We start from the raw sequence: 21914 nt of genomic DNA, 5'->3' as shown, positions 1-21914 counted from the left end.
TGCGTATTCTCATTCAACTATTAGACAATTATAGACTTTTTATGCCCTCACCTCACATACGAAGTCAGAATGCTTACATTGTAATTAACTAGGCAACTAAATCACAGTGCTCATGTGCGACAGAAAAGGACAATGAACTAACTAGCTAATGTTGCGATCATCATCATTGCTTTACTATTGTTGACTGGCTCACAGGAATAACATCAAGAAATACATTGAAATGGCGGCTCTTCTTAAGAAAATTGAAGTTGGAAGTTCTAGCGAGATCTTAAGATCAACCATTCCAAGACCAAAGTAGTGGTAGTAGACAGGGCACTTGGCGATTACGAAAAAGCGAGCTAAGTTAGCTAAGTAGTTTGTATATCTTGGGTTGCAACCAATGACGGCGGTTGCACCGTCAAGATATGCCGCAGATCTGGCATGGCTAAGAGTGCTATGGCTTCGACGTGCAACTAAAGTGCACTTAGTACGAGTTCTCATCTTGTCAATATTCTAATATAGTGCCAAAACGTGGAGCCTCAAAAAGTGTGACGTCCAAAGTTTGGCGCTTTGGAGATGTGGCGTTGGCGAAGACTGCTGCTTATAGGTACCTAGGACAGTGAGAAGAACAAACCCCTCAATTCTCAGAAAGCTCAATATCGCCACTCGGCTCTCCACAAAATCTTTCTTCGGACATATTATCCAACACAAGATGTGGAGAAACATATGAATTAAGGCCCAATGGATGGCAAACGTGCTCGGAGTGGAGCATGTGTGAGATAGTCGATGGCTGAGGGCAGTCTGCACCATGCAGTCCACACGGCTTATAACCGCGACCGCACGAAATGGAGACAAATTACAGGTGGTCGCAATCGCAAAAGATTGGAAAGCATGAGTAAACTGAGTTACAGAGAGATACAGATCGGATCGAAAGTCACTGGGACCAGGTAACCCCTTAATGCAAGCCAGTAACTAGGAAGATAAAGTTATTATATCCTATATTAATTTACAAACGCGACCCTATTTAACTCACAACCTATTCAAAACTATACGTAGATTACGTAGTTCACTTACCACCAACCTGGATTAATCAAATTTTCAAAGAAAAACGGTCAATTAATGATGTTTCTTAAGAAATCTGAAAGTCAAGGTCACGCCGATTTCACGCCGAAAACACGCCGCCGCCGCCGATTTTTTGGCAAACGCCGCCGCCGATCGGTTTGTAATCGGCGCACACGTCTATTTCATACATTTCGGATCCGGATTGCAAACCCTGTAGCTACTTATCGATGATTCGTACGAGCCCAAACTCTATGGGAAATGGCGTGTCCAATATCAGACCGGGCTCAGCACGGTTCCATTTTTATCGACTATCACTATGCCCGTCACTTTCGCACTTACATACTTGTTAAAACGTGACAGGCATGGTGATAAACGATAAAAATGGGACCGTGCTACTAGGGCTGCTCAACCTAGCATAATCACCGAAGGACGTACAGTCTGCATCGAGAGTAGCGGATCAGACTTCGCGACAAAAGTAGGTATATATGTACCCTTTGCAAACCGCTTATTATAAAGAGGTATGTTTATACATATCTAATTGCCCTAATTGGAAAAGTATTCAAGGGTAAGATACGTTTGGCGCGTTGTTTGATCCCTTACTAATGATGCTAACGTATGTATGTATAGAGTCTGTGCGGAAAGAGAAGAGTCGTAGAATGTATTGGATCCCATACATTTCACGACTCTTCTCTTTCCGCACAGACTCTACTTACCGTAAGTTCGGGTAACATTGACCGAACGACGAAGGGTAACTTAGACCCGCGTGAATAGCAAGTTATAAATAGGTGTATAAAAACCGGCCAAGTGCGAGTCGGACTCGCGCACAGAGGGTTCCGCACCATCAACAAAAAATAGAGCAAAACAAGCAAAACAACGGTCACCCATCCAAGTACTGACCCCGCCCGACGTTGCTTAACTTCGGTCAAAAATCACGTTTGTTGTATGGGAGCCCCACTTAAATCTTTATTTTATTCTGTTTTTAGTATTTGTTGTTATAGCGGCAACAGAAATACATCATCTGTGAAAATTTCAACAACAATGGATTTTGAAAAAAAAGCGATAAGTACTCCAGCCTGCGGATGTCGTGAATGTAGAGACTCTCGTACAATATTTCACTTACCCCCCACCCTATTAAACTATATAATTACTATGTATATTAAACTATTAGGTGTAGGTACCTACTCGTATGGTATAATCTTATACCTTTAAACGAGCAATTCTTATTTATTTATTTATATTTATTTATTTATTTATATCTATATATATTTCGGCGATCTCGGAAACGGCTCTAACGATTTCGATGAAATTTGGTATATGGAGGTTTTCGGGGACGAAAAATCGATCTAGCTTGGTCTTATCTCTGGGAAAACGCCGGTTTTTGAGTGTTTATATGTTTTTTTGTTTTTCCTTTTTCCGAGCAAAGCTCGGTCTCCCAGATATTGTAAATTAATTAAAAGCTTATAAAAGGTCGGGCCTGATGCTAGTAGGTATATACCTACCAATACCATTTTCTTAGAATTCAGGGGCGCCATCCTTTGTTGTTCCAACAATGACGATTCATAATCATTTAAGTAAGGGTCGTCGAAATGAATTGCCCACTGTGCTAAGTGTGCCAGCCGTGAGAAACGTTAACTAGCCATTCTGATGGTGTTTTTCACGTACGGTGGATTGTTAGCGCACAGCGTAGCTCGGACTCGGAATCGCGTTGGGCTTTTCCTGTCCAAATCTGGTTGTATGCACGCTCTCGAGCCTTCATTTGTTTCGCGAAGCGCGCCAAACGCACGCGCGAGTTCGGCTACGGCGCATGCGTGCGAAATCGCGGGGAAATTCGACTAGTGTTTACTGTTTACGTGCGATTTTAGGACTTCGCAATATTGGATATTTTGATGACATTTCGACACTATGGGGACTTTAATGCTTGTCTTATGCGGTAAGCTATCTATCTGCTCAACTTTTAGCTTATAATAGCGAACTATTTGTTTTTTACTTTTGTTTATATAATATTATTGAAATGATAACATATATGTAGGTATTTTGCTTAATAAAAATAAAAACTACTTTGTCATAAAACATGATAGCCAATGATAAATATTACTAATTGTTTAATTATTCATTTAAATTCTGTTTAAAGGTGTCATAAAGATAAATATCAGTATCAACCGGAAATGCTTTCAGAGACGAAAAAATTATTCTGTCCCTTATGCCGTCGTTATGTTATATAGGTATGTAGATATCAGAGTAAGATAAAAGTTACTCTGACGGATGTTAAAAAAATTAGTTGCGATATAATTTTCTTTAATGCATAGGTATACGATCAAGATCAACCTTCGCACAAATAGGTCAGACAACTCACAATGTAAAAGTAATTAAGTAAATCATGTCCTTATTAATTTAAATTTTAAACACTACGATGAAATGGAATGTGCCTGTGGTGATGCCATCGAGATCCGGAGATACGCGCGAGGTGGTAGCAATTGCAGCGGTTAATTACTAGCCTATTATCCCTCCAGTATTTACTTAGGAGCTGATTTTTAGGGTTCCGTAGCCAAATGGCAAAAAACGGAACCCTTATGGATTCGTCATGTCTGTCTGTCCGTCTGTCCGTCCGTATGTCACAGCCACTTTTTTCCGAAACTATAAGAACTATACTGTTGAAACTTGGTAAGTAGATGTATTCTGTGAACCGCATTAAGATTTTCACAGAAAAATAGAAAAAAAAAAGAAATTTTTTTAGGGGTTCCCCATACTTAGAACTGAAACTCAAAAATTTTTTTTCATCAAACCCATACGTGTGGGGTATCTATGGATGGACTTGAGGTCAAAAGTGATATTGAGGTTTCTAATATCATTTTTTTCTAAACTGAATAGTTTGCGCGAGAGACACTTCCAAAGTGGTAAAATGTCCACCCCCCCCCCGTAACTTCTAAAATAAGAGAATGATAAAACTAAAAAAATATATGATGAACATTACCATGCAAACTTTCACCGAAAATTGGTTTGAACGAGATCTACTAAGTAGTTTTTTTTAATACGTCATAAATGCCCTAAATACGGAATCCTTCATGGGCGAGTCCGACTCGCACTTGGCCGCTTTTTAATCGGAGGTTTTATTTAGTGATGACCTAAATATCTACACGCCTCGGACACCCTGAAACCTTTCAGGAGTTTCAGGCTACAGGGTGTTCCTCTCTTCAGCATTAAGATTACAAAATAAGTAATGTAATTTTATGCAGCGTTTGTCAAGTACAATAAAACGGTATAAAATAACGTCGAAAAAGGTGCGTAGTAAACGAGGTTGAACTCAATGCCAATGTCTCGCAAGAAAAACCGGCAGCCGCATAATTGTAGTGGAATTGGTACCCATGGTACAATTGCTGTGACAGGGACACGAGGGACATTTGCCAGACCTTTGTCTTTTTATACGTAGATGTTTTATAGGTACCTACTAGCTTAAGTGTGCTACTCTGTGAATGTAGAACTCTGGCGATCTTCGCCTAAGCACTTAATTAGAGTGTTTGCCCACTTACTATGTATTACTAATTTACTACTAATAACCAATCATAAGATAAAATATCCCAGGCTTTTATGCTAAATAGGCTGCGGAGTATTGCTGTAGGAATAAACATTTAAAGATATTTACTTACCGGGACGTATACTTATATTTTATAATATTATATACAAACTCAGGAGCATCGGTAGTAAAGATTTTTTAATAGTCCGTCAGGGGTGTAGTGGCATTGGCTAATAATTGATAATATCGGTTATTTGACAACATCGAATCTTTGACTTGACATTTTGTATCCGTGAGTTGTTTTGTTGTCCGTGTTTTGTACCCGTGAACAAGATCTATGTAACTGCGTCGAAATATCGGGAGCTCGAAAACAATACAAAAGGTAATCACGGTTCATATCGTATCCCGGTCGATAAAGTCTAATTGTGTATCCGCCCACATTCTGTATCACATAACTACATACTTACACCTCTATTTGGCTACTTCTGTTGTGTTAGGTAATATTTACATACGTAAATAAAATAACAAATACATGTTAGGTATTCGAATGGACCTAAACGCCGGGCTAGGTACCTTCTTTAAATATTAACAACCTCAGCGGCTATGCAAGGATAAAATACTAATAAACACTATTAACATCATGAGAAATATTTTCTTACTCATATTACCTATACCTATTACCTATTACCTGTACCTACCTATTAGTTAATTGTCCCAATATTAAAATATTGCGGTAATGAAAATAATTCTTGCTTCCCACTTAGTAAGTACTTATATTTAAACATATACATAATTATACAAAACATCTATCTACAGTTTGGATGAAGTGAACCATAACTTAAACATGTTACGATAACCCAGCGTAAATTTGCTCGTCACGCATTACGTTACAATGATACTTAGGTAGATTTTCCACAAGAATCCGTGTAGTTGATCGCAAACATTAGTGAACGTAGTGGTAAACCAAGAAAGGCGAGATTTAAAAGTAGCTTAAAATTACTTCAAGGTTTCGTAACACTAAAATATTTAGAACATTATAAATCAAACAACGCACGTCATTATAACGAAACAACCAAACCGCAACGATCTGCCTAAAAGAGTAGGTAGGTACATTTTGGTTAATACTTATAAGGTATATATTGAACGTAAATTGAAAGGGAATTTATCATTATCATGACATGACACAGCTATTCGTTGAAGGCAAAATAATATATTTTTCAATGAGTGTGTTACGAAATTTTTAGTAAATTCCGCTATTGCGAACCTACGGCTCGTCACTCTCGTCAGAGGTCGTGAACTTTCGTTTTATTTAGGAGAAATTTTCGACTAGCCGATAATGCGAGATGCGACTGATGCGAGTCATGGAGCGGTGCGTGTCCGGCCAGCCCGGCACGGCACGGCACTGTCCTGAGAATAGAATAGATGCAGGCGGATTAGAACTTGATGGACAGTTCTAAAATAAGGAAATCTTTTTGCTTTGTCCATTGATACGTACGGTACGGGGCTTTCTATATCCGCGTTCTGATGCCGTTTCCGCAATTAAAATACATCCGTCGTTGCGGCGGCACCGTAGAGCGGTTGCATTCTTTTGTTTTACCAATAACTTATGCATTCACTCTAAATAGAACTTGCATCATTCGGATTTTCAGCATTAAAACAAAATCGTTGATTTCTTATCAACACCACAGAATAAATACAGGTACAGAAGGTACAGAAGACTTCCTGTAGCCCGGGCGTAAGAATACGGCTACGGCATCCCCTGCCTGTCGTAAAAGGCGACTAAAAGGGGTCCTTGGGGTCGGAGACGGTCGCAGCTAGGGACTGCGACTGCAAAAAGAGGGGACCCATAAAGGGGCACAGCGCTAGGACGGCCCTGGCGGGTTCATTGGAGATCCCAGAGCCGTCCGAAATGTGCCGAGGAGGACAACTGGGAGGTTTTTAGTCGTTGAAAGTCCGACATAACCTCCGCGCTGTCCCTGCGGTGCGGAGGTATCCATAACGGATTTTCCTCCCAATAAAAACACGCGCGGCTTATGGCTTTCCCCAAAATTGGGGCCGAACGGATGTACTTTTAGCTACCTGTAGCAAAGCGATGAAATCGCGGAGTGAGCCCCGCCTGTCAACAGGCAAAAAAACACATTAGGTACTGTTGATTTTAGCACGAAAATTCTTGAGCATCAATGCGAACAACGGTGAATGCGGATTGTCATTTCGTAATAATTCGCCTAGTGTAAGTGTATCATGATTGCCATCTTTTACGTACTTACCTACCTGCTTACGTATTCGCAAGAAGTCATCCTGATTTCCCAGTTATGAATCGTATTTTAATGCTGTCATCGGTCATTGCGCGTGTTGCAATGAGTTTGTACGAGCGACGCGACGCGATGTAACAACAGCACCACACCATAGTTACCTAAGTATTTATAGTTTATTTATACCAAACTTGTATGGGTACTGGTACATCCGGAAAACATTAGCGATCTTGTTCATTCTTGGTCAACCGAAAAATTCGAGATTCGAGAGTATCATTGCGTTGTAAGAATCATTTTTATTTCACTTTTACTATTAACTACTTATTGTTAGTAAATAAACTAAACATTAAAAATAAAACTACACCTTAATAAAACATAAAGTCAGTTTATAAATAAAAAATGCTCCCTAGGTCGTTGTTGAGTAGGTACCTACCTATAGGAAACCTAACCTAACCTAACCTAGGTAAGGTTATTATAGTAAGACATGATATTTATCTTTAAGGTTATAGGTGGGGTAAAAGAAACTATAGGGCAAGAAAAGTATACCTACACTTGAAGGGAAAATAAACAGACATACCTACTTCAAGGTTTTTAAATAAAATTTACTTAAAAATAAGTTTTTGGCAAAAATTTAATTTTTGGTACAAGCTTTTACCGCTGACTATACTTTTCTTACGACAGACAACTAATACTCATCGAGACAATTCTAAAAACCCCTAACACAATTAGGTTGCGTTATTTCATCACAGAGTTCCTTTAGGCTCCTCCTGTCTCCATCATCAGATCAGTTCGACAGTACAATATTATATTATTGTATTGTCATCAGAACTACATACAGCTGCCAATTTTCATGACGCTACGATCCTTGGAAGATGGTTAAATTAGTTACCTTAGATTCCATTACATGTTAGTTACATACAGGTCGAGAGTTCCTATGGCCACCTCCTGTCTCCATCATCAGATCAGTTCGACAGTACCATATTATTGTATTGTCATCAGAACTACATAGGTACAGCTGCCAATTTTCATGACGCTACGATCCTTGGAAGATGGTTAAATTAGTTACCTTAGATTCCATTACATGTTAGTTACATACAGGTCGAGAGTTCCTATGGCCACCTCCTGTCTCCATCATCAGATCAGTTCGACAGTACCATATTATTGTATTGTCATCAGAACTACATACAGCTGCCAATTTTCATGACGCTACGATCCTTGGAAGATGGTTAAATTAGTTACCTTAGATTCCATTACATACAGGTCGACCTAATAAAAGCTTGTTAATAACATGACATTTATCATGTCACCAATTTAGTTATGATTATTATAAAGATCTCCAACCTAAGACATGATTAATTCCTACCATAAGAAATGGGTAAATACCTACATACTTTATAATACTTACCCGGTCAGATCTATGGCTAAATAAGGCATGCAGTAACTAGAAATCACAAGAATGTGTTGCGTTGTAGGTACCTACTTGCCGAGAAAGTTTTACTTATAATACCTACTTCTAACCATCTGAAAATTATCTCCTGCCCTGGGAATGTTACTACTAAGCGGTTTCTAATTACTCAGTTGGGTTAGTGAGAACTGTTCCGCGTTGCTTTTGGTATCGTCCGATGTCCTTATGTCACTGGGCGTAAATTAGATGTGAAAATGACGGGGTAGACCTCGGTTAGTTACGGATGCGGCGCTTTCACCGTTTATGGTTCGCCGCGACCTGAGGTGAGGTGACCGTCCGTAGCCGTGGCAATGGCAACATAATACATATAATGATAGTTCTTATTTTTTCAATAAATAAATAATAATAAATCATTTATTCAGGAGAAATACCAATTATACACCTTTTTTTTTTCTTCTGCCAAACAGTTTGTTGGCAGAGAGGGAACTCCCTTATCCCTTAGATCAGCCATTCTCAAAGTGTGTTCCGCGGAACCCTAGGGTTCTGCGACACCCCTGCAGGGGTTCCGCAAGAATTTAGAATAATAAAATAAGCATAATTATTATGCTTATTAATAAAAAAATACACTTCTAAAAACTATTGTTTTATTGTAGGGTTCCATCAAGTATTTCGCTTTCCAAAAGGGTTCCGTCAAAAAAAAGATTGAGAACCGCTGTGATAAAGGATCCTCCCACTATATAAGTATATATAAACTTAGTACTAAACGCTGATTTAAGTTATGAGACTCAATTAATTAAGCTTATATTATGCTTTAATCATTATTATGTAACACATGTAGGTATCTAAGTACCTGTTTAGTCTTATTTACTCGTACTTACATTGATTGGTTTGATTCACCTACAGATTTAAGCGCAAATACGTTAGAATTAATTAAAGATTATGTAGGTATATATTTTACACATCACATGAACGTTTGAAAGTATGTATGTGTAATTCGGGATAATATACATCATTACTCATTATAACGGAACCTATCCACCGTCGAATGCAATTTGAACCAACCAATCGATTCTACATATAAGATACAATCGAAAATGTATACTATTTGCATGCTTTAAATGACTTCCGCGTTTTCCACGGGTTAATAGTGTTTTGTAATAAGTAATTCAATGCAGTTGATATCATTATGTCCTAGGTACCTATTGGAGTTGGGTCTTAAATTTGTACTATTAGTCAACCGCTAATTTAAAGCAAGCTTAGTTAGCGTCAACAATACGGGCTGATAGTGAGGTGTTTTTAGGGTTCCGTAGCGAAATGGCAAAAAACGGAACCCTTATAGATTCGTCATGTCTGTCTGTCTGTCCGTCTGTCCGTCTGTCTGTCCGTCCGTATGTCACAGCCACTTTTCTCCGAAACTATAAGAACTATACTGTTGAAACTTGGTAAGTAGATGTATTCTGTGAACCGCATTAAGATTTTCACACAAAAATAAAAAAAAAAACAATAAATTTTTGGGGTTCCCCATACTTCGAACTGAAACTCAAAAATTTTTTTTTCATCTAACCCATACGTGTGGGGTATCTATGGATAGGTCTTCAAAAATGATATTGAGGTTTCTAATATCATTTTTTTCTAAACTGAATAGTTTGCGCGAGAGACACTTCCAAAGTGGTAAAATGTGTGTCCCCCCCCCCTGTAACTTCTAAAATAAGAGAATGATAAAACTAAAAAAAATATATGAGGTACATTACCATGTAAACTTCCACCGAAAATTGGTTTGAACGAGATCTAGTAAGTAGTTTTTTTTTATACGTCTTAAATCGCCTAAATACGGAACCCTTCATGGGCGAGTCCGACTCGCACTTGGCCGCTTTTTTTGTTTTGTCGTAATTACTTAAAAGTCTGGCCAAAAGGGCATAGCCTGGTCGCGATTTCGCAAGTTGCTTGACACGCCACGAATCATCCCCACTTTAACCTGCACTGTTCTACTTAAAAAGCGGCGATCCAATGATTGTAGTAATTTTCTCACCTTGCGAAGAGCCGCATAGAAAGACAGCCTATAGCGTTTGCAGAGCAAACAGTAGTGACTTTAGATCTAAATCTAAATAGTTTTTTGCTTGAAAGCATTCGAACATTAAAGTTTGATATTACTTGCACTGAGAGTGATACTCGTTATCATCAATATAATAAGTGTGAGCAGGATAGTAGAGAATAATAAATATTATATCAAGATCAGATTATTTAAGTTTAAATGCGGCTCGTGCTCTCGCTGTAGATATACCTGTAAGGGCAGGTTGATTGCATTATGTTATGGAAGTAGGCTGCGTTAAATTACAAGTTGGTAATAAAAATCGATGTAGAGATTGGTAGAGGCACAAGATCTTTTCCTCTGCCTAGTTTCTATTAAACGACATGTAATGGCGCAACCAATGTTTTAACGCATTAAACAAAGAAAGTTAAATTACCACATTAATCAAAGCCAATAGCATAAATTCAATCATAGCGAAATTAAGTAATAACAAATGGTGTAGAACTACCTAAGCCAGTTTAATAAACGTTTTGCTGTCGTGTGCTGTGCTATGGCGCACGAGTACCGATTAGTATTGGTACTCGTGCGCCATAGCACAGCACACGACAGCAAAACGTTCATTAATACGAGTAGCTATAGTAGTTAGGTTGGGTTGGTACCCAACGTAACTACTATATAGCTACTCGTAGTTATTTAAAGTTCAGTATTTTCTTCGGTACTAGAGATACTAAATACGTATTTAGTGGTGAGGTACTTTTACCTTAGCATTACCATCAGATTACTATAAACAGGAACCTAATTCGATACGTGATAAGGCAACGTGCCTACCGTACGGTCAGGCCTATGGAACTCTCCGCGCGAGCTCGGTTTTATACCTACGAATCCGTTCCCGTTCACGGTAGAAAAGCAAGCCAGTTGGTTGCCACGCGCGCTCACGCACGCACGTCGTGTCGCCGCGCGCTCGAATATGCTAAAATGTATGCGAAAGAAATGTCTTGAACCAATTAACAAATAACACTACTTGTAATATGGATGAATGCAGAAACAACAAAACTAATAAAAAATACCGTTTTTGCTCTTCCGATAGATAGGAAAAGTAGGTAGACATTCTCAATACAAGTACTTTTGGTTTTATTTTTACGATAGTTTCAATTGTGGTTGCAAGCTACAAGTTACTTAGGTGGTATTGAATTATTGATTCATTGCGCGGTTTATAAAACGGCGTAAACACTGCGTTTGCTGCAGGGAGATAAGACCTTTTAAATGTCTCGCAGTCACTCGTCGGAATGAAACGCATAAACGGAATATTGTAATTACTTATTGCAACTTATCTTGCTCATGGTTATTTTACGCTATGCTTTTATATGACCAGTTCTAATGTTAGTTTGACAATTAAAACTTATATTTGTACATACCTAAGTAGGTAGGTATCTTATATTAGTAAATCATTTCTAAGCATCGGCAACCCTAGCGTTGCGCCGGTGCGCGGCGGCGCGTTGAAGGTCATTCCATTGTATTTTAGTGTAGGTATTAAAACGGTAGGTATTTGCGTTTTCTTTGAGAGATAAGTATCTGTTCGTAAGAACTATTATATAATCTGTGGTACGGTATGGTTTTCATACTACACTACCATATTCGTTTATACTACTATACATTTTGACAGTTTTGCCGTAACATCACAACTTGACTAAATTATTACTACCCTACATTCTGTCGCTTTTTAGAGTCGTCATGTAGGCTGGTACCTAGTTAATTAAAGATAGAATAAGTGAGGTGTTGCGTCTTGCGTCACTCAAGTGGAATTAATCGGTCAAGGGAGTATTAAGTTACGTTACAATTATTCCACTTTTAGATTGAAGCATCTGTCTATACTCTCCTTTCGCATATTTTCTAATCAGACTTGACATGACACATGTCAAAGATCATACTTAACCTCTCATTAAAGCAGCGATGTGTTATAATTAAGGTTACAATACTTACAATTATTAGGGAAAAGTCAATAAATATAATGGCCTTTAAGCTTTGGAATTGCTATAAACTGCACAATCTGAAGGTGATTCTGATTTAACAATTTGTTGTGTTCTTGATCTTGTGTTGATACAACCTTGATGACGTTCGCCTTGGCAATTGTTGCGCCGACTTTTGGACCAATCAGCGTGAGCTTTCTTCAAGGTCGTATCAAATCAGGATCCAACCCGTAACCAATTGGTAAATCAGAATCGGCCTCCTGGTGCTCGTTGCAGGATCTTCGCTTTTACAACCAGTTTTGATACGAGCGCGGTTGATCTATACGCGCCACTAGTTTCTACATGGTTGGTCTTCTTAGAGAAATCATGTCAGACGACGTTACTAAATACTCATTTGCAATAAGATTTATAGCTACTTACTTTGCCCAATTGAAACATTTGTCATTCGACAGTCCATCTGGGCTCGCTGACCGTTTGTGCTAGAAATATGCAATTACACCTACCACGTACGGGTATCAACTAAGTATGTATGACTGTATGTAAGTATAAAACTTTGCACTTTAACATAACTTTGCCCACCACGTCACAGTTCAGTAAAAGCGAAATAAATTTAAAATAGTTACAGGTACGCTTTTAGAGCTGCCATTTGTAAAATTTCACGTAAAGTGGTTTTTTTTCACTTCAACCCTATGAGTTTTTGGGTACTAGTTGGATTAAAAAAACAAGGGGCGCGATAACTGAATATGAAACCAAAGTCCAAAATTCCATATGTATGTGTAACTCTTGTGTAACGTGACTGTGGCTCCATGATGTGCGATTTTAAAATATTGAAATTATTGGACGGATTTTAGCTGGAGTTTCGAAGCGCGCTTGGTATGGAACAGGTACCTACCAAGACCAAGTTCATTTCCTTAAATGCTTTTGCAAAATCTCTACAGTTTGATTGACCGGCAACCTGATTTTCCTCGTGTATGTAAGGTTTTTGTCTGCGCTACCTAAAAAATCGTGACTTAGTGATATTCGCAAAGAACATAATCTACATTAACAATTAAGTGAAATATTGTATTTCCCGTAATTTCGCAAACTTTTACGACGAAACTAGTTCTATATATTAAGCAGATAATTTCCGTCCGGACAAACACACCTAACGGATGTTTCATACAACGTGAAAGCCAATCAATGGTTTTATGTCTTACCCACGTCTCACCGGTAAGAGAATATCCGGTGTCGAATCCTGAATCATTAATGTCTTGTTTTATCTTATTTACAAGTATAGGAACCAGTGGTTTGCCATACATAAGTCATATCCTGTTGCATAAACTACATAAACGGCATATAATGTAGGCATGTATTATGTCATATAGCACAACAACCAATATGAGCAATCGATACAAAAAAAATATTCTCGTTTATCTATCTGAGGTTGAGGTATGATTCGGTTGTGTTCTAATGTATGGGGAAGACAAATTATAGCCAGCCTTTTATGAATGTAGTATGATACCTTTGGGTATGGTGCTTTACGCACACTAGCGTCCCAATCCCTCCCCCTGCCGCAACCCCCCCCCTTTTAGTATGAAATATGTCCCGGCATGGTGAGGGGTTGGGACGCTAGTGTGCGTAAAGCACCATAACCAAAGGTATGATACTACATTCATAAAAGGCTGGCTATAATTTGTTTTTCAAATAACACAATTTAACCGAATCATTAGTTATAGTTATAATGCGTGTGGGTCATTGTTCATATTTCTGCATTTATTATATTGTTTTCTGTGTTGTAGCACTTCAAATCTTGGAGAACCTAATACACTATAAGCATAATTTGATAAACAATTTTTTTTTAGTTCAGAGTTCTGACACTTAGTAATACGTTTATACGTTTACACAACTATGGAATTTTAGATTTTTTGTGTTTGTTTGTTATTTTTGTTTTAATTAGCTGTATAGTATTTTTGTGTAATTTCACGTTTAGAGACTTTTTTCAGACCCAAAATACGTTGATCTATAATCTATGTAAGTAGATATACCTATATATAGGTAATGTCGAGTGTTACATATAGTTGATATATGATAATGTAGCAATGACTGCACATACACAACTTTGCCTTACTCTACACACAAATCAGTAGATAGGTACCATAACTCATATCACGGAGCTAGTAACAAAGCTATAAACAACATTGACTTATTATTACTGTGACAAAACCTCGCATGTAGTTAGTTTATTTAGACTTTAAGATATAAACTGGAATAGATGACTGACAGACTATAAGAGTTTTTAATAGGTCATTACACCATAAGTATATTCGTACGTCGAGCCTGTCTTAGGTGGGAAGGGTAGGTAACTTGCCATCTATCCTACGATGGCAAGTTACCTACCCTTCCCACCTAACTTTGATCCACATGTGTTTAGGTATTTTTAATGTTTACCTTCGATAATGTAGTTGCGTTTATGGTATTGGAATGGTCGTCCAAAATGGAAACTGGAATGGGAGAGCCTTATTTATCTGTAAAAAATGTTAATTGTAGGTAGGTACCTAGCTGTCGTTAACGCGTGTAATGATGTCAAAATACGAGGAGTATGTAATGTACCCTTGGGTTTACTTTGGCCCTATTTAGCATGACCTCGAAAGTAACCGTTTTGGTCCTGTTTCGTCAAGTTACATAAAAAAAGATTCAATTTTTATTGAACTTTTACGTAACCAACACTTATCATTGCAAGTTACGCAAGAAAAATATCCACCTTGAACCACAGTGACATGTGACACACAAAGCTTCCTAATTAATTCATATAACTTAGTTATGGCGCTAAATATTATATTGTGAGTAAATATGGGTATCAACTGGAACAAAAATAGCGTGAAATAGCGTTCCCACGCTGTTAGCGGTCAAATGTCAACAGTAAGATAGGTATCGTAGTAACTGCGGAATTCACAATACGACTATTGTACTATGGGTCTGTGGCCAGCGGGATTCAAGGACTTTCCGACTTCAATCAATCAAATGTATAAATAAATAACTGAACGGATTCCTGTAGCCATCACCATTACCTAAGTATATCGATGTATTCTAAAAGCATTTCGTAAGAGAACTTTGAAAGGTTTACTTCGTTAATTAGAGCACAATACATAATAGTATAGGTACTATAGGTAGGTAGGCTAGGTAGTACTTAAATAAGCGCTTACTCGAGTACTCAAGCTTCAATTTGAGTGACGGTGCTTAGATAAGATAACGTAGCAGATAGCTAATTAATTAATGAATGGAAGCCGACTCGATCTCCTTGTGAGGTTGTGAGTTGTACGATAACTAACTCGCTTATTACTTCCTTACTTAGTTCATTTCACCGATCCTTAACAAGGTAGTGTGAAATGTTGTTACGAAATGATGTTTCAAGAAAAAGTTGTCTAACAGGGACGTATAAGGAAATCGCGTTTGCGCCTACAAGTTAGAGACTATCCCTTACAAGGCACCGGATGAATGAGAAGCGAAGGCGACTAGTATTCTGGAATCTTTAATTCAATCCGGTTTTCTAGACATCGGCGCCGTGATTTGCCTTTTAAAGCAATAATTCTGCGAATACTGCGTATAGATATCTAATTCCGCGCGTGTGTAGCTATAACGTTAATGTTTAATCGATGACTAACGTCTCCATTTACTTAGTATAACGTACCAATATCAGCTGGAACTGTCAACTTTTGAGTATCTAATTACGCTGAACAAACGAAAACTACAAAATGGCAAATTATTTCTACGTAGGTAAGTATCTATTTAGAGAAATATAAACATAATAAAACGTGCGTTTGAAACGTTTTACAACTAGAATAAAGAAACTGCAGACATAAACGCTCGAAGCATGTAGATTCTGGGATAAACGGACAGCAGGCAATTCTGAAACCATAACGGCAAGTCGTGTTGGCCCACATCGTGCCAGTAGATAATTGCAACAGCAGCACCCACGGCCAGCGACAGATAGCGACTGTTTCCGTACTTTCCGTATTTTAAAATTGCCATTTTTGTTTTAGGTTCGCTGTGAATGTTGTGAGTAGTTACATAATAGACAAATTAAATAGGATTATAGGTCTCGTAAGTTAACATCTCCCTGACAATATACTGGTACCTAATACACGATTCGCACGTAAGGTCCCGAGCCCGTACCATGAGTCACTGACAGTGTCAAAACTGACATATACGCAATTTGTACGCAATCGAGAACGTAATTTACTTTCTATACATCTCGTTCGCACTAATATGCGAGTACGTGCGAGATGTATAGAAAGTAAATTACGTTTTCGATGGCGTTGATGGCACTGATGCCGAACTGATGGTAGCCGTGCAGGTTAAGATTGGTATAGCGTAATGTTTATTTACTTGAGTCAATCTTTTTAAGGCGCCGTCAATATTTCCAGTTATGGCACATTTTACTTCATTTTTTTCTTGTTTATACACAGGTATGTAATATCTCGTAGTTGCACCTTGCAGTAAGTTTCTCGTAGTTTATGTAAAGCAAAATGTAACAGTTAGTTACCTAAATATCTGTTTAGTCTAACAAAGCTTCGCGGTTCAGCGGCGCCGCGTCTTATTAACAATGATGAATCTTTCACTCGATTGATTATTTCACGCTTCGGCGCTACCGAAACAAATCTTTCTGCATTGTAATCTTTGATTGTTGTTATTATGTGTCAGCAGGTTGAACCTCAAATGGACTATTGTGCTGTGTAAATAATGTGAGTTGAATGCTAGGTTGCTAGCGAAATATCGCTTATTAATAGCTATTAATGGACGCAGTAAGTGATCTTACGGACGTATGTTCAAAGAATGGAGGTTTCATCACGCGTTCACAACAATGGCAACCTAGATGAATAATGTGGAAACAGGGGATCTGTTCATTGTGCGGGACCTCCAGTTTTACAATTAAAAGCCTCGCATAAGGTCGCTTTCGTGTATAAATTAATAGGTGGGTTTGGCCAGCGTATCAATAAGGAGCCGACTAGAGTGTGCAAAGATCTGATAAGGTTGCCCTTACCTTACCCCAGGCAGCTTTATCTATTTTAATAATGTAAGATACTGTCTTAAATACTACAGCGTAGATATGTGAGATATACAATATACATATCATTGTTCTGCTGTTTCATGGAATACCCCGACAAAATTGAGATCATTAATTGAAGATGGTAATGTTTATCGCCTTGACCTGGTTTATTCGGACCATATCATTACGTTGCTATAACGTAAACGTTCGATCACATGAGAATGTAAGTATTGTACCTACCGACGATTGCAATGTATTGATAGAAATGCGAGTAGCAAGAAACATTAATTACGACTATAACAGGTGCCAGATATTGCGACACCCTATATTTAACTACTGCCGAATAATGGGTGGTAGATGCAAGTGTGATATACTTTATTATCATATCGTATACACTTATTTAATAATTAGCTGCATACGTACAAATAAACAAATGCGCAATAGCTATTCACGGCTAGGTAAATTATGAAATCGCAATTGATGAAGTTTGTCCTAAAAAGGGACGGAGACTAGGCTTTGTTGAAATTCAAACCCTGGGACTACCTACTTACTTAGTTCAGTATAGGTACAGCTTCCACTTTACCGTACAGTAGGTACGAGTACTAGGTATTACTGTGTATGTTCGGCGTCTTTAGATTGGTGCTCTCATTTATTTATTTAGTACCTACATATGTGGGTTCAGATAAGTACTGGCTATAGGTTTAGGTATTTAAGAGATACATAACATAATATTATGTTATTTAGATACTTAAATAAGTAAGTGTAATAAGTAAAAATACGTTTAGTGTAGATAAGTAATAGCTATTAATTTATTCTTGGGTTTCATAACGTTAAGTAAAATTTCAGTCACGGCGAATTTTATCACAAGCTATCCAGCGGCATTCCGCTTGGCATTCCAAGCAATGTGAGTATTGACTATTGATTTTGAATTTTATGAACTAATAAAATGCTGTTTTTATTCGAGGTATCTTAGATTTATATGTAAGAACAAAACGCAAGGCAGGCGAACGATGTGATTGCGTAGTCAGACGCAAGTATGTTTCGATAGACTTAACGTTAACACCTAGGTGCGAGTACATCGGATAGAACCTACATGTAATTATTACCTTACTTATAAAGTGGGCTTTTATTTTTTATCGTGGCACGCGTCACTCTCGCGATTGAAGGCTTGTTAAACACCATGGATACAGTGACACGATAAACGCGCTATCTTCATAGGCAAACTCTACCAGGACAGGAACCCGGGCATAAGGGTAACATTCCATTTCTGACCGCAGCTGCATTACTGGTACTGAACGCGTCGCTGTTACTGTCAATTTCCATAGTAAAATGAATAGTAGTGCAGCTGCGGTTGCAAATGGACTGTCACCTTAAGTAAAACATGATTATTTGATATTAATAAATCAATCAAAATTAACTCTACCGTATTTATATGTATATCAAACAAATTAAGTAATCTAAAGAAAGGCCGAATGAATAATCTTTTTTTTTTAATTTACAGTAGGTACTTACTACGTCTCTACAGGCATTATGAAATCTAGGAAGGTATGGATGTAAAATAGTATACATATGTTACAGTAACGGTCTCTACAAATAACCTACGCAATAATAGCAACGTGCCATCCGAATTGTGAAGTAGTACCGAAGTAAGTATGCAAGTTGCGTTGGTCAGTTACTTCTCACCGTCAAACAGCGCGTAATATCATCTAATCGGTAAATGCGGTGGTTTATGTAATAAGTTTTGGCGTCGGACTCCAGCACTTGGTCGCGTTTCGCTTTCACTGTAGGCCATGTATAGTGTAGGCAAAGCAAACACACTTTCTCAGTTTGGGTGATTCCACTTGTAGAATGATGCGAAGTATTTAATAATGTTAGACATAGTAGCATGAGCAGTCTCATTCAAGTGAGTCAATAGGTACCTGTATACGTATTATTTGTACTAAAAATGTATAGTTTTACTTTGTAGGAATGAGGAGCCTCGTTTAAGAATGCGGTAGGTTCAATAACGTAGTTTTACAGAACCGCACATTATTGTTAATTTCCCAGTTACACGCTTACTTTGGCAACTGACCGGATATCGAACATCCGTTTGTAATATGTAATCAGTAGTAATCAATCACTAAATACTTATATTTTACAATTAAAACATATTACATAGGTACATAAACATATTATCTTAGTAGAGATGCACCGGGTAGTGGTTTGGCCAGATATCGGTTCGGCCTAACCATCGGCTTACTTTGTATGGAAATTTACCTACTTATAAAGTTATCGAATTACATTTATCTTGATGGTATATGCAATGAAAATCGTAATTAAATTTCGATGGTAATACATTTTAATTTGCATTATTGTACACTAAGTTCTTATAGTTATTAAGGATTTAATAAATTCATGTACCGTAAAACGGGGTAAGTAGGTTTCGCGGGGAGAGGTGGGTTATGAATGGGGAGAGAAGGTTTGAGAGGGGGGTGAGAAGGGTTTTTAAGGCTACTGCTACAAAAATAATGTATTCCAATTTAAAATGGAGCTATAGTAATACGCATAATAAAAAAAAAATCTATCCAACAATCTTCCAAAATCACCTTTGTATGAAAACCCCTCTCACCCCAAATACGAGGCACTACGGGGTGAGGTGGGTTTTCCTCTTTATCGTCAAAGTTATGAAATGGAACTACCCAAAATAAAATAAAAACTAAAATACAAACGTCCGGAACACTTATTATATACACCATTCAGTTTTCATATGTAAAAATAAAATATTATCGAGGTTTGAATTTCAGTTTTGACCCTACTCACCCCATTTTACGGTATGCGTCAGTGTAACAGTTACTGGTAAACCAAACAAAATAAAATAAAAAAATACACGCTGTGCCTTTCTGAGCCAAATGGTTTCAAATTAATTAAATGTTACTATTTGCGCCTCACGAATACTCTTTATGGGTTGGTAGTGATTCCTACTAAATAGTCATTGCAATGGAGACATTCATTCCCAGTCCCAGCTAGGTCACGAATTGATGGGATCAGAGCAGCGCGTGTGCGCAGACCCCATAAGTTGTGAGGCGTGAGCATTGTGCACGGTCCGCCGAGCGTGCGCGTGCGTCGCCCGTGTTCTTAGATTCCCATCACTGCCCGAGCGCTCTTCAAAGCAAACCACTCCAAGTCTGACCGCTGACAACGCATGAATCTTTAAAATCTTGAGATCACTCTTACACTAGTTGGCGGGAAACGACGCGTTTATTTGGATGACGCTGCAAATAAAATTACTGTCCTTATCTTGAGATGACATTCTCGCATTGTTCAAATGACCCAATTCTGGGTTAATTGCAGACACTTTTTTCTTATATCATAGTACCGAACGCGGTATCGAAGTACTTTATTAAACAATGGTTGGTGCGTACAATTTCACCAAATGGCTTGAATTAAAATATAAATTGTACAGGTTTTGTCGAAATATTCATAATTATTTTAATTCATTGTGAAATAACGGTCCTCACTTGTTTTCTCTTAGAAAATCAAAATCACCATTAACTTTACGACTGCAGTGCATGGCCTTTGATGGAGCAGATAAAAAATCTCTCTCCTGTGGTAGATTGTCCATTCTATTCTTGACTACGGAAGTCATTGGCAATTCCGGTTTCCATAACAGGAAAAAATAATTCGCTTTTTAATGTTATCCCTCTCTATTTTTGCCTAACCACTGTGGCTTGGTTGTGTTGACTATAAATGTCATTTAATTAATTATGTTTATTTACTTACTTAGGTAAACTTCGTTTCCCACCAGGTGGTTAAAACTTAAAATAGCACAAACTACTTGAATGTACCATTCATATAAAACGTCTGATTGTAATACTGTAAGATTAAGTAGGAATGACTTTTGCGCGTTTAGAAACAAAAATTATGTAAATAAAGATTTTTATAGATCTCATGCTTATAGATCTCAATTCTTTTTCCGGCAAAGTCAACAACGACGAATATTATTAGTATTGAACTTGGCTCTCATTTCACTTTTATGTTTTTTGATGGGATTGTATTTACTTGCAGCAGCAAGGCAACATTGAATTAAGCTTAAGGGTTCCAAAATACATACCTAGTTAGGTATGGGACACTAAGTGTAAGGCCTGTGTGGACGCTCGAGTTGGGCGTATTTATATATCAGCGGTCAGGTACAAAATAGGTGTGCAATTATGTATTGTCTTTCACTGAAACTTGATTTGACAATTTAGAATCTAGGATTAAACGTTAAAACTACATTGTGTATGTGTCTGTGATTAATACTGATTAAAAACTTAGCTCTTCGTTGGTTGACACTCCACCAGACCAATCACGAAAGTAAGTACTTAGGTAGTCTATATTGCTAAAATAAGAAACGTAAGTACCACACCGGTAATAACTGGCCGGCTCGAATATTTTTGTTTTATAAAAACAAAGTAATATTGACCTTGTCCGCACACAATTAGCGAGAAGTAAATGCTCTCAATTCCGCCATTCACATGACGAAGTTTTAGTAGGCAATACAATAAGTAGGTACCTAGTAGAAGTACTTATAATAATAATCAGTGCCTAGACAACAAAAATTAAAACTAAAAATTCAACTAACGTGTATCACTTGCATTGGTAAAAATGATGAAGCATATAAATTATGCTAGGTATGTGTAAAGTGTAAATACAATATTGGCAATG

At 37.7% G+C, this 21914-nt stretch overlaps 1 protein-coding gene across 1 annotated transcript in view; it reads left to right on the top strand.

The window, feature by feature from the left end:
* Positions 1-2581: 2581 nt before the first annotated feature.
* LOC134662067 (uncharacterized) overlaps positions 2582-21914 on the top strand; it is a 40009-nt gene continuing 20676 nt past the window's right edge. The window contains exon 1 of the mRNA XM_063518343.1: positions 2582-2971. Coding sequence (XP_063374413.1) covers positions 2944-2971 — 28 coding nt within the window. The 5' untranslated portion in view covers positions 2582-2943. The remainder of the gene's footprint in view (positions 2972-21914) is intronic.

This window comes from Cydia amplana, chromosome 2 (genome assembly GCF_948474715.1).
Source record: "Cydia amplana chromosome 2, ilCydAmpl1.1, whole genome shotgun sequence".
Taxonomy (NCBI): domain Eukaryota; kingdom Metazoa; phylum Arthropoda; class Insecta; order Lepidoptera; family Tortricidae; genus Cydia; species Cydia amplana.
The sequence above is the reverse complement of the archived record's forward strand: the minus strand, read 5'-3'. Positions and strand labels throughout refer to the sequence as shown.